Below are 13,319 nucleotides of genomic sequence, written 5' to 3'. Positions count from 1 at the left end.
AAGATCTTCTTTCAATGTATGTGTGTTGGCCTACCTTATGGACTCAACAAGCTCCTTCCACCCAAACCACATGGAAAGGTGGGGTTGGGCAGATTTTGCTGTCAGTTTTTAGATATATGTCTCACCTTGTAATAATACATATAAGTTATAACTAATATTTCAATCACTAAATTTACAGTGTACAAAATTATGCAGCAAGCCTTGCATAATATTGGCTTTGCTGCTATGAGGTTATTCCAAAGAAAACTAATGATATCACTAGTGTGTTATGTGAGGAAACTGAAATTTGGTGATATAGTGATAGTCATTGTTGAAATTTTTTGAAAGCCAGTTGCTTCTGGGATTTGTGAGTTTGGTAGTGAAACCTTAGGTTAATAGTCTGCAGCCTGAACCTTTTTCAAGCTTTCTAGTGTGCATTTGAAGCTTGTTTCTGCCCAGTTCTCTGTTATTCCCCTACATGTGTGATATGGCCGTTTGACTCCTTTTATGGGCTTCATTTTTTCTGTCATTACATTGAGGAGTAGAAAGGTTAAAGTTGTCTAGCTTGGGCCTTCCCAGCAATTAGAGTTTAGGCCCAATTTAATCCAGTCACAGGTTGACCACTATCTCTCCAATATTAGCTGTGTCAAATCTCCAACTGCATCAACTTCTAGATGTGTCTATTTCCAGAAGCATCCAGTTCCAACAGTTGTAAAGAGTACTTAGTGCTCCAGTGCTCTTTTTTGTGGCCTATAATCATGCCCTTTGTTTCCTTTGTAGCCTTCTGTAGTGGAGTCATATTATTTATAAAAAATTGTTTAAAACAAGCTTAAAACCCAATTTTCTAAGGTCTCACAAATAAAAGTTTAAATGTTGAAGTAACAGAAAAGTTGGAAATATTATGGATTAAAATGTCATTTTTTATTTTATTTAATGGCTTGTCTTAATTTCCCTATAGAAATCAATATTTGGGAAAAAATCTTAAATCAAATAGAAAAACTGAATTATCATTTAGTAATTAATCACTTTAAAATATCATTATTATATCTCTGAACAGTCTAAGCTCATTGTTGTGTCTTTAAAACGTGCAGAAGGGATAATATATACTTATTGGATCATGCTTACGTTGGCTGCAGCATGGATATGTTCCACTCATGAATTTTATTTTAATCAAAACTCACGACTACATTTCATTGTCATGCACTATGTCGGAAATATGTGGATGATGTTTATCTATATATTAGTAAGTCACGTTAAGTGAGAAAGTTAAACATTATTATATATTAAAAAAATTATATTTTGAGTTGGAAATAATGTGATTATATAAACAGTTGATGGTTCATTAATGTCAATTTTTTCTAGTATATTGTGTGATCAATGTTACGTCTTTCCTACTAAAGTGTTATACTCAGTGTATTTATCATTATAAGTTTACTTTAATCTAATTAACAATACTTTTTATATTTATATTTTACCTGTTATGATATTTCTTTTATAAAATACTATTGACTTTATAGTGTTAGAGAAATGAGTTAATATATAGCAATTAAGGGGCAGCATGTATGGTTTGAGGAAGTTGTTGGAGTATTTATTTGATGATTTGATAATTAAGTGCCCTATCGTTCCACACTTGACCCTTCCTTGTCCTAAAGAGAAACCTTTCATAATGAACAGTAAGTGAAGATCTACGAAAATCCCACTTTTACTTGCATAGTGCATGCACGGTTTATTCCTATTCCTAGTGACGGTTTATAAGACAGTCACTAGGAGGGGAATTGAAAAGAAAATTGCTATTAAGAAAATGTGGTACTTTCCCATCATTCCTAGACTTAGAAGGTTATACTCTTCAATGGCAACTACACCTCACATGAGATGGCATAGTGAGAATCAAAGGGACCCGTCTATTTTGTCTCATCCATCTGATGGAGAAGCTTGGAAGAATTTTGATAGAATGCATCCAGATTTTAGTCAAAACCCAAGAAATGTCAGATTAGGTTTATGTGCAGATGGGTTTAATCCTTTTGGTCAATATGGAAAAAGTTATTCTTGTTGGCCAGTTATCCTAACCCCATACAACCTTCCGCCTTCCATGTGCATGAAGAGAGAGTTTATGTTTTTGACAATCTTAGTTCCAGGTCCTTCAAATCCAAAGCATAAGATTGATGTGTTCTTGCAACCACTTATAGATGACTTATGCACCTTGTGGACTGAAGGGATATTGACTTATGACGTGTCACTAAGGCAAAATTTTATGATGAAAGCTGCTTTGATGTGGACAATTAATGACTTTCCAGCTTACGGCATGTTATCGGGTTGGATGACTTCTGGTAGACTTTCTTGCCCTATATGCATGGAAAGAACAAAGGCTTTTTATCTTAGTCATAGCCACAAGATATCCTTTTTTGACTGTCATCGTCAATTTCTTTCACCTGATCATCAATTTAGGAAGAATAAAAAGGCATTCAAGAAGAAGTTTGTTGAGACTGATCCCCCTCCTCCACGTTTGTCTAGTCTTGACATTTGGAATAGGGTTGCACACTTACCAGTTTGCACTGAATTACAAGAACAAACAAATATTCCTGAATATGGTATTAAACATAATTGGAAGAAACAAAGTATATTTTGGAGGTTGCCATATTGGAAAACTCAACTTTTACGTCACAATATTGATGTTATGCACACAGAGAGAAATGTGTTTATGAATGTGTTTGACACTGTGATGGATATCAAAGGAAAAACTAAGGACACAAACAAGGCTCGATTGGATGTAGCACAAATATGCAATCGAAAAGAGCTAGAGTTGAAAGACATTGGTGGTGGCAAACTTATCAAACCAAAAGCAGCATATACATTTACGAAATCCCAAAGAGTCTTTATTTGTAAATGGGTTAAAGAACTGAAGCTTCCAGATGGATATGCTTCCAATTTGGGTAGATGTGTTGACCTTAATCAAGGCAAGTTACATGGCATGAAAAGTCATGATTGTCATGTGTTCATGCAACGTTTGCTTCCAATTGCATTTGACGCATTACCAAAATCAATCTGGAAAGTTCTTATTGAACTTAGTCTTTTCTTCAGAGAATTAAGTTCGACAACACTAAATGTTGAACACCTAAGAGTTATGGAAGAAAATATTCATGTGTTATTGTGTAAATTGGAACAAATATTTCCACCAAGCTTCTTTGATTCCATGGAACATCTTCCAATTCATCTACCTTACGAGGCAAAAGTTGGTGGTCCAGTCCAATATCGTTGGATGTATCCATTTGAGAGGTATAAAATTACTAATCACTATTATAATATTTGTTGTTTATTTATTTAATATTTAAAATTATGTACATCCATATTCATTTTTAGGTTCTTACACTCCCTAAAAAAAAAAGTAAAAAATAAAGCGAGGGTGGAAGGCTCTATTTGTGAAGCTTACTTGGTGGAGGAAACATCTACATTTGCCTCATTTTATTATCTTGATCATGTTGAAACAAGAAGGACTAGGATCCCTCGTAATCTTGAAGTAGGCGAGGGTTCTTCACGTGCTCCTCCTATTTCAATTTTCAATTATCCAGGAAGAGAAATCGGAAAATGCATGACATATTATCTAAATCAAAAAGACTTTGATGCTGCCCAATTGTATGTTCTTCAAAACTGTGAAGAGGTTCAACCATACTTTGAGTAAGACAATGTTCACTCATTTGAAAAGAAAGTTAATTATGTTGCATGAGGTTTGAATAATCAATTTCTTTGTTGCAGTATTTATGTTGAATATTTAAGAGAGATTAGTCCTACTGCTTCAGAAGCTCAAATTGGCCAATACATTTCATCCTATTTTGCTACATGGTTCAAACAATGTGTAAGTTTTTAATTTGCCTTTTATACAAATTTTAATTTTAGATAAACATTGTGTAATTTTATAATCTTTTGTTTAGGTTCTAAATCCAGAAAATAATATTGAAGATCCATTATTGGTTAACTTAGCATGGGGTCCTAAGAGAAAAGTTCAATCATGGTCTATTTATGTTATCAATGGATACAAATTTCACACTGTTCTTTGGAGTGAAGGCATGAATTCCACTAACTATGGTGTTTATGTACGAGGAGCCAATGGTCAATCAGAGTCAGATTTTTATGGAATATTGTCTAATATTATTCAATTGGAGTATACTGGCTTTCCAATAATGAATGTAGTTCTCTTCCAGTGTGAATGGTTTGATAATACTCCTAATATAGGAACCAAAGTAGATAAGAACTATGGGATCGTTCAAGTAAAAGAATCACGGAGATATAATAAAGCATATGATCCATTCATATTTGCCCAACAGGCAGAGCAAGTTTATTACACCAAATATCCAGAGGGACATCAAGGTTGGTTGGGAGTAATTCAAACAAAAGCTCGTATTAGAATCATTGATAACACAGTAAGCGAGGTTGAGCATGACACTCCATACCAAGATGATGAGCTTCTACAACTTGAAGTAGTGCTACATGTTGATCCAGAATTCATTCATGATTCTCTTGCTGATGTTGATGGGGGGGGAGAAGAAGTAGATATACAATTACTAAATGAAACAAACATAGATGAACAATACGAGGAGGAATACATTTCAAGTGAGGATAACATTGAGAGTGATTTCAGTGACACAGATACCTCTTCGGTAATTCATGCATTAAAATTGATTGTATACCTTGTCCAAATTATGTTTAACATTACTTTTATTGTGGTTTCCCATAATTGTAGTGAATAACAGGGAAGATGACTGACATATTTGGTTGACATATTTGGTTGTAGAAAACACAATCAGGTTTGAGTCTTTTGATCATGATTACTTTATTTGTTTATTCAAAATTGATTGATCCACTTTGATTATTGTATTAATTACATCTTATATATGTAATATTTTTTACTTGCAGATGACACCAAGGGGTAGAGGTGGTGGTCGTAGACCACCTAATCGTGGTGGTCGAGGTGTTCGTGTTGATGATATATCTTTACCCAATACCAACATTCCCCCTTCATTTGTTCTTCCAACAACTATGGAGTCTACACATCCTATTTATGAAGGAGCCGCCCCACTTCCTACACTTCACGGACAAGATATTGAACATCATGTAGGAGAATCAAATCCTACTACCTTTTCTACAAAGCCAACTATGAATCAACCTTCACCGATACAAGACTCTCTTACACCTGACAATGAGTCTGGCAATGTAGTTTATCAAAGACCCTGGCTTCATGCAGAAAGAGGAGAGTAAGTATATTTTAATCTAATTGTAATTCGTAAATATGATCTAATTTTCATATATCATTTTGACAATATATTTTAAACATAGTTTTTCACCTGCAAATGGACCTTCCAATGTAATCTCACGAATCATCAAGCAAAAATATGATGAACCCAGTCCCACTTGGAAGAAGGTTCGTCTTGAGCTTAGAGATAGATGGTTTGGAGAGTTCAAGGTAATTTGAGTTATGATTACATTTAAAATGATATTTTATTTTTCTACAATGTTTTTTTTCTAATTTATTTTACATGCAGAAAGAGTATAGGTGGGATATGGAACAAGACCAACTCATTAGATCCATTTTTGATACAAAAGCCTCCCGTATCTTTAAAAATGCTATGAGTAAAGTTAGGCATGGTCAAGATAAGGGGACCTGGATTCCACAACTTGTTCGAGCAACCTTGGACCAGCATTGGAGTTCTACAGAATTCCAGAACAAGAGTGCTATTGCCAAGGCGAATCGGGCTGTTGAGAAGGGAGCCTCAGCCTACTGTGGTGGTTCCATATCTACCGCAACTCACTTTGAGAAAATGGTAATATTATTATATTTCTTCTCTTTCTATATTTAATTTAAATACAATCTATGATATCTTTTTTATTGAATTTATGTAGACTAAAGAGCTTGAACGACAACCAACTGCTTGGGAGGTTGTAGAAAGAACAAAGAAATTGAAGACTGGACAATGGGTCAATGACAAGACTCGCGACCTTGCGGTATGTTTAAAATTTGTTATGGTTTAATTTTTACTATATGTTTTCTTCGCAATAATCAATTTGACTTCATTTTCAGGAGAAATATAAGAAACGTCGAGAAGAAGCCCAACAACAGCAAATGCTTGAAAGCGCATCTTCGCAAAACTCTCATGTTGCCTCTATTGATGACAATGAAATATACATCGATGTTGTTGGAAGTGGAAATAAAAAAGGGAATGTCTATGGTCTTGGTGTATTGAGCAAAAGGTTTAATAGTTCAACAAGTGCTCACTCTGCTGCAAGTCAAGCTCCAGTAGTCCATCAAATAGAAGAAATGCGTGAGATTATTCAAAAGCTAAATGATGAACTTATGACAAAACGTGTCAAGGAGCGGACACTTGAAGAAAAGATGGAGCTATTGATGAAAACTCATGAAGAGCAAAGTGAACGCATGCGCAAACAAGATGAGAAGATGCAACTCATCCTACAACACATTCAAATGAATAATCCCGCATCAAGCTCTTCAGATCCTACTACCAGTGGACATCATAAAGGAGACCAGAGTAGAGATGACAGTTCAGAAGAAGATTAGTTATATGTTGAATTATATCATAGATTTGACTCTTTTAACTAGTTTTCAACAGTTTTAGTTGTGTAGTATGATTTACCTTTAATTTGAGCACTACTTCTTCTTAAACTATGTATTTGAAGTTCATTACAATTTAGTTTGATTGAATTTTTAGTATCTCTATATGCAGGTCTGAATATTTTTATAAAATGGTCAAAATCCCATTTTAAATAGGTATTAATAATACAAATAAAAATAGCCACCGAAAATTGATTTGGTGGCTATTTAGCCACCAAAATCAAATCTATCGCTGTAGAAGTCTCCATTTAGCCACCAAAATAGTCACCAAAAGATTTCTTTTTAGCGACCGAAAATGGTGGTCGCTATCACCTTCTAATTCAGCCACCGATTTAGCCATCGAAATTTGGGTAGCTAATTTGGGTTTTGAATTTGTGACCAAATTTTCTGCAACCGATTTAGTCACCGAAATTTCGGTTGCTAATTTGGTTTTCAAATTTTGGTGACTAAATTTATCTGCGACAAATTTGGCAACCGAATTTTTGGTGGCTAATTTAGTTTCTAAATTTTGGTGACCAAATTTCCTGCGACCGATTTAGCCACTGAAATGTCGGTTGCAAATTAGCGACCACTTTATAATTCGGTCGCTAACAGCTTTGCGACCAGGGTTTTCGCTTCCATCTTTATTTGGTGACTGTTTCGGTCGCAGATATGATTAGCGACCGATTATAGTGATTTTAGCGACTGAATTTGGTGGTCGCTAAAAGTAATTTTTTTTGTAGTGTTTAAAAATTTTAGTTTTGGTTGAATTAATGATGAGTTCAAGAATTTGAATGAATGAAGGGATGTCCTTTAAATATATGTGATTTTTATAGTTTTAGTTATATTAAATTATGTTCTATTTTTTTTATTTCAAAATTGTTGGTCAAGATTCTCCACTACTATACCCAATACGATTATACCAATAAACAAGCATACATGTACGAATGAACTATTTTAATATCAACATAATATAAATCACATTGCTAGTTACATTATTGTATTCTCAAACAAAATCTCTGGTAAACATGATCAACTGAAATATTGTCATAATATGTCAAAATCCATAGTCACATCCCATTTCATAATATAGTTATCACATAACTTTTCTTGAAATGCTCTACTTGAAACTAACACCTATTACTGAGTTAGGGTAACTTATGCATTTACTTATCGAAACCTAATGTACAAATCTCCTTTTAGTTTCTCACTACCTAATGTCTTAAATTATGTGATTGGATAACTAGTTAAGCCAAAATATACGTTTTTCTTAATGAAGTAACATGATTAATATTGTCACATAAGGTATGAGACTATCCCATGTACTAATATTATAACACACACATATACACATTTCACGTCATACATATATACCACATTTTCAACACTCATCATACACATACTCTCACGCGTATTATTATCAATCATATATCTTAAACATATATAATTATCTTATCAATGTATACATTATGAAAAATTCTCATAGAAACATATATCAATTATTTAGATTCTAAAGTTGTTAGCTAAAACCTTTGTAGCTAATTAGATACCAATTTAGAAACTATTTATCAATAATAGAACCTAATTTATATACCAATAAATTTTTTAGTAAAAAATAATACATAATTTATTCAATATAACAAGTAATTATTTATAGTTTTTATAATTAGTTTTTATTTAATGATTTTCTTACAGTGTTATGAAATTTTAGTGGTGACATATAAAATTTTATAATTTTAACTAAATGTATATTCAATTTTTCTGGGAAAACGAATTTTGAAAATTAAATTGTAATATTGCTTCCATAATTTTTTCTCTATTTCAAAAATAAAATAATATATATATATATTTATAAAAGTACATGTTGAGTTTAATTATTTAAAAATTAATCTTAATAAAATAAATCTAAAGATATTTAAGTAATGATTAAATTAAACATTTAATTCTTATTATTTTTCCACTTACATTAATCACTTCATCTACAAACTTTTCACTATTTTCACTTATTTTGTACTCACTTCTCTTATATTTAAACAATTTCACTTTCTATTTTTTTTTCGTCTCCTTTTTTTCTTTTTTTCCCTTTTCCACTCTCATCCCATCCAAATAAATCATTAGAGAGTTGAAGGAAAAGAATTTAAACTTAAGGTAGAAAATGATATATTTATCAAAACTTAAATTGAATCGAATTATAGAACTATATCATTCTATGGAGTTATATTTTCACTACAAGAAAATCAGAAATAGAAACCAATTTTTAGAGACCAAAATAATTAGTTGCAATAGTAACTAAATTAGAGACCATTTTAGAAACTAAAAAAAAAAGTTGGTTTCTAAATTAGTTTCTATTATTGTTAAATAGTTTCTAAATTGGTATCTAATTAGCAACCAAAATTTTTACTACCAAATTTAGAAACTAAATAATTGGTAGTTAAAATCTTGGTTGCTAATTAGATACCAAATTAGAAACTATTTAACAATAATAGAAACTAATTAATAAACCAATTTTTTTTTAGTTTTTAAAATGGTCTCTAATTTAGTTACTATTGCAACTAATTATTTTGGTCTCTAAAAATTGGTTTCTATTTCATGATTTTCTTGTAGTGTTTGACAGCACAAGAAAATCTTTGGTAATTTTTAAACTTAAAAAATTTAAAACTAAAAGAGTTTTAGAAAAATATTGTTTTATAATAAAATAAGAAATGAATATTTAATTTTTATTTATACACTTTCGAATATTTTTTATTTTAAATTTATTTTAAATAAACTTCATAGTTTACACTAAATTTTCAAATTTAATTTTGATTTGTGGTTAATATTATGCTTATTAAATTACAACATATGTTATATTTTCAGTAGGGATTATATTTGCATAGATAATCATTCATTTCTTTTTAAATTGCTAAAAAATGAACTGTAAACATCTTGTAATAATGTACTAATCTATATATTTATAATGGAATTATAAAAGCTGCAGAAATTGATGTCGAAACGCTGACAATGTTGCTGAATAAGACAGCAAAGAATATTTCAAACTTTTGCAATCAAGAAGGTGGAAGTTGCTCATGCTTCATGATATTACGATAAGCTATTCTATTTGAATTCAGAATGATATCGATAGCACAACAGTTTAGATATTTCTGATATGTTGAAAATCTGCAATCAAATATGATATGATATAAATATAATACAGAAATTTAAAATTAGGGCTCCATTTAATTCGACGGAAAGAAAATAGTGATCAAGAAAAATGGTTAAAATTTGAATTAAGAATTTGACAAATTAAAATTGATAAAAAATACCTACATGTCCTAATAGTTATGTATTGTACAAAGATGAGCTTATTACATTAATGGTTATGTATTGTACAAAAATGAGTTTGTTACATTGAAGTTGTGTTTTCTTTAAAAAAATTAAATGGAAGTAGAGGTGAGGAAGAAAGAGAGAGTCTATCGGCTAGAGTGTTGTGATACTTGTCAATAATACTTATATGTAAATAATTATTCGACGATGCAAAGAAATTGACATGACATGCAAATGAAAGAAAATGTGTCAATCTTTTTCAACATCCAATTGATTCTCTCCAATGAAAGAAAATTGATAAAACATTTCTAGCATTTGGTACATAGTCAAGAAACTTGAGACTGGTACTTGCTATAGATGTTATGAATAATCTTAAGTAGTACACATAATTCATGACTAGTTTTGTTGATGATTACAACCCGCCTCCTTGATTGTGCATGAAGAGAAAACATATTATGTTGTCTATGAAAATATCAGGACTCAAACAATCAGGAAATAACATTGATGTGTATCTCAAACATTAGATTGATAATTTAAGGATGTTGGTATATATGTGGGTTGATGTCTATAATGCATGCTATGAAGATAATTTTCGTTTACGTACAATGTTATTTTGCTCAATAAATTATTTTTCAGCATATGGTAACTTGAGTAGTTATAATGTCAAGGGTTATTATGTGTGTCCTATATCTGAAGGAAACACTCATTATACTCAATTGAAGCATGGGTAAAAGACCGTGTACACTAGACATCAAAAGTTCCTTCCTTATAGTCATCCTTATCATAGAATGAAGAAAGTATTTAATAGATGGCAAGATGATGAAGTTGCATCGACACCCTATGAGCAGGTACAAAATATTAATATTGTACACTGAAAGACACAAAAGAAGATCATTAAGAAGAACATTTGGAAGAAAAGATAAATATTTCTTAATCTTCCACATTTAGAAGAACATATATTATGCATGTGTTGGGAATCTCAAGGATCCAACTTATGTGTTTGATGAAGCCTTGCGTTTTGTTGCCTTACATGTTTAGGTAGTCAAGTTTTTTTTTTTTTTTTTTTGTCTTGTGTGTGTGAGTTATCTTTTGATCTATGAGATGATGAATAAAGTAAAAAAAATTTAATTGGTTAAAAAGTTTTCAATTGGCTTCTAAATTGATTTATGGAAAGTTATAGTTTTTTAATATGTTATTTTTTAGCTCAATTGATTAAAAATATTTTAAAAAAATTATAACTTTTTGAAATATTTTTATATACTGAAAACCATGTTTTAATATATTCATAATGCAAGTTATATTCCTTTAAGTAAAATCAACAAATTACTTTGAGTTTTTGTAACAAATTTATTTTACTAAACTTCACACCTTTAACAAATCTGCATTGCTAATTCTCTATAAAAAGGGTATGCATTGTATCACGAAAAGTTTACACGTACACTTTCAAAGTTTTACATCTGAGATAGAACTTTTGCGAATCAAGTTTGCAAGGAATTATTTTTTGAAAATTCTTTGAGGTTTCTTGGAGCAAAAATTTCATCATCTTGTTGAAGACAAGGATATTTCACTACTTTTGTGAAATTAAAAGATCCAGTTGTGTTTCTGGTTTCACAATTCAAGTTAATTCGTTCCACTCTTTACTATATTGTATTGTTGGCTAAGATAAAGTTTCTTGGTAGTTAGTTATGCTATAATAGGATATTGCAGTGTGTATTTTTATTCTTGTAGTGTTCAATAACAATTTGGCATACTTATTGTAAACGGATTTCGTTTTTTAGTGAAAACCACCTTGGTGTGAGGTGGAACTAGATATAACTCTTGAGAAAGAGTGAACCAATATAAAATTATTGGTGTTTCTGTGTTCTCTATTCTGTTTTAAAAATTGTCTAGATAACAATTTGTTTTGATACAATCAATCAGTTATTTAAAAAAAAATGTTGATTTAGTTTTACTGAAATAATTAGTATTGATGGGTACATTGACTCTTTGATATATTTTTCTATCATTTGTATTAGTTAATGGTTAATAAACATTGATATTAATACAATTGTCTATTTTATGAAATAATTGATTGTTTTTTCTGAAATTTGTATTTGCTTTATAAATTGTAAAATTCCTTTTCTTTGTATTGGTGTTATGTTTGATTGTGCTTGTTGTTTTGTGTGTTGAAAAAGGCTTTAAAAAATTTCAATTTGTTGTTTCTTGTTTTAACAGGTTTAAATTTTTCTAACATTATTTCTTGATTACAAAATTAATCTATTAATTTGCCAGTGTATATGGGTATATAACAATTTGAGTTTGAGGATGGATGAATTGGAATTTACTTTAATGGATCTTAAAAAGGTCGGTTATAAGGACAAACCATTTATTATGGCATATCAAGCAAGGAAAATATTCTATGTCATTGATCCATGTAACGAGAAATGGTTAGTTGTTCTGAAAGGAAGAATCATGCATAGAATTCACGATGAAGACTATGTAGATATTCATGAGACTTTGTCTTTCTCATTAAGAACAGTTCTTGTTGATGCAGACAACGTAGTTGACGACATGCATGCTAATTGAAGTGATCATAATGAAGGGATATGGGAAAACATAGCTTCTAATTGGTCTTTGTCTATTATTGCTTTTATTTTTTTTTATTATTATAGTGTATTTCTTACAATTTTTATCAAATGAATTTATAACATTATTTTTTCAGGTATAGAACACTCCAAATTAGGTAGCAGAAAGAGCACACCAGGTAGATTTGTCACCCGATTACCTCGAATATCTATAAGATGGATTGTTAAAGAGAATATGCTAAATGGCATAGATTCTCATTCTGGTAAGCCGTCAGACCCAAATTGATGGAAGAGGGCCTAACACCAACCCAAAGGAGAGCCAAACACCAAGACATATTGGGCCAACCACAAAGGCCATGGCTAAGAGGCTTGAGGAGGATTGGAACACTGCTACTGATGGCAGAGAGACTTACCTCTACATGTTCCAAGATGTCCTAAATCAAGCGTAGAATAGATTTTACTTTTTGTCAAAGTGGCATAGTTTAATTTCTATTTGTAATTGTGTTGAAACATGCAAAGTGGTACCTAGAAGGCTAAACCTTAGTTTAATTAGAATTTCCTAATTAAACTAAGGTCTGACCCACACCTAGAAATCATGGAGTGTAAGTTCTAGACCATTTCACACATGGAAGGATTCTAGAACCTACCTTCACATGAGTTGAAATTTAGGCGTCACTTACACATGTCAACCTTTTGAATTCCCCTCTCTTTTCTCTTTATAAGACCGACCTCCAAAGTTCTATATAAGGAGTGCCTTGGCTATTGTTTTGACAAGATTAATTCATTAGTGAAATGCTGCCAATTTTGTGTCATTCTCACTCTTTGCCTAAAACCTCTTAGGATTAGGCCTTTAATCTTCCTACTGTCACCTTCCA

General features: G+C 31.2%; 2 protein-coding genes across 2 annotated transcripts; both read left to right on the top strand.

The window, feature by feature from the left end:
- The first annotated feature begins 1,696 nt into the window (after positions 1-1,696).
- Positions 1,697-4,733, top strand: LOC137809069 (uncharacterized). Its single transcript, XM_068610211.1, has 5 exons — positions 1,697-3,252; positions 3,337-3,651; positions 3,730-3,829; positions 3,906-4,631; positions 4,725-4,733. Exons 1-5 carry the CDS (start codon positions 1,697-1,699, stop codon positions 4,731-4,733), a joined length of 2,706 nt encoding a protein of 901 aa, XP_068466312.1.
- Positions 4,383-6,663, top strand: LOC137810773 (uncharacterized). The gene is made up of 7 exons (XM_068612194.1): positions 4,383-4,631; positions 4,715-4,778; positions 4,888-5,225; positions 5,308-5,434; positions 5,514-5,792; positions 5,872-5,973; positions 6,050-6,663. Exons 3-7 carry the CDS (start codon positions 4,888-4,890, stop codon positions 6,542-6,544), a joined length of 1,341 nt encoding a protein of 446 aa, XP_068468295.1. The 5' UTR covers positions 4,383-4,631; positions 4,715-4,778; the 3' UTR covers positions 6,545-6,663.
- The last annotated feature ends 6,656 nt before the right edge of the window (positions 6,664-13,319 follow it).

This window comes from Phaseolus vulgaris, chromosome 2 (assembly GCF_000499845.2).
Source record: "Phaseolus vulgaris cultivar G19833 chromosome 2, P. vulgaris v2.0, whole genome shotgun sequence".
NCBI lineage: Eukaryota > Viridiplantae > Streptophyta > Magnoliopsida > Fabales > Fabaceae > Phaseolus > Phaseolus vulgaris.
Note: the sequence above shows the minus strand (reverse complement) of the source record. Positions and strands in the feature narration are given on the sequence as shown.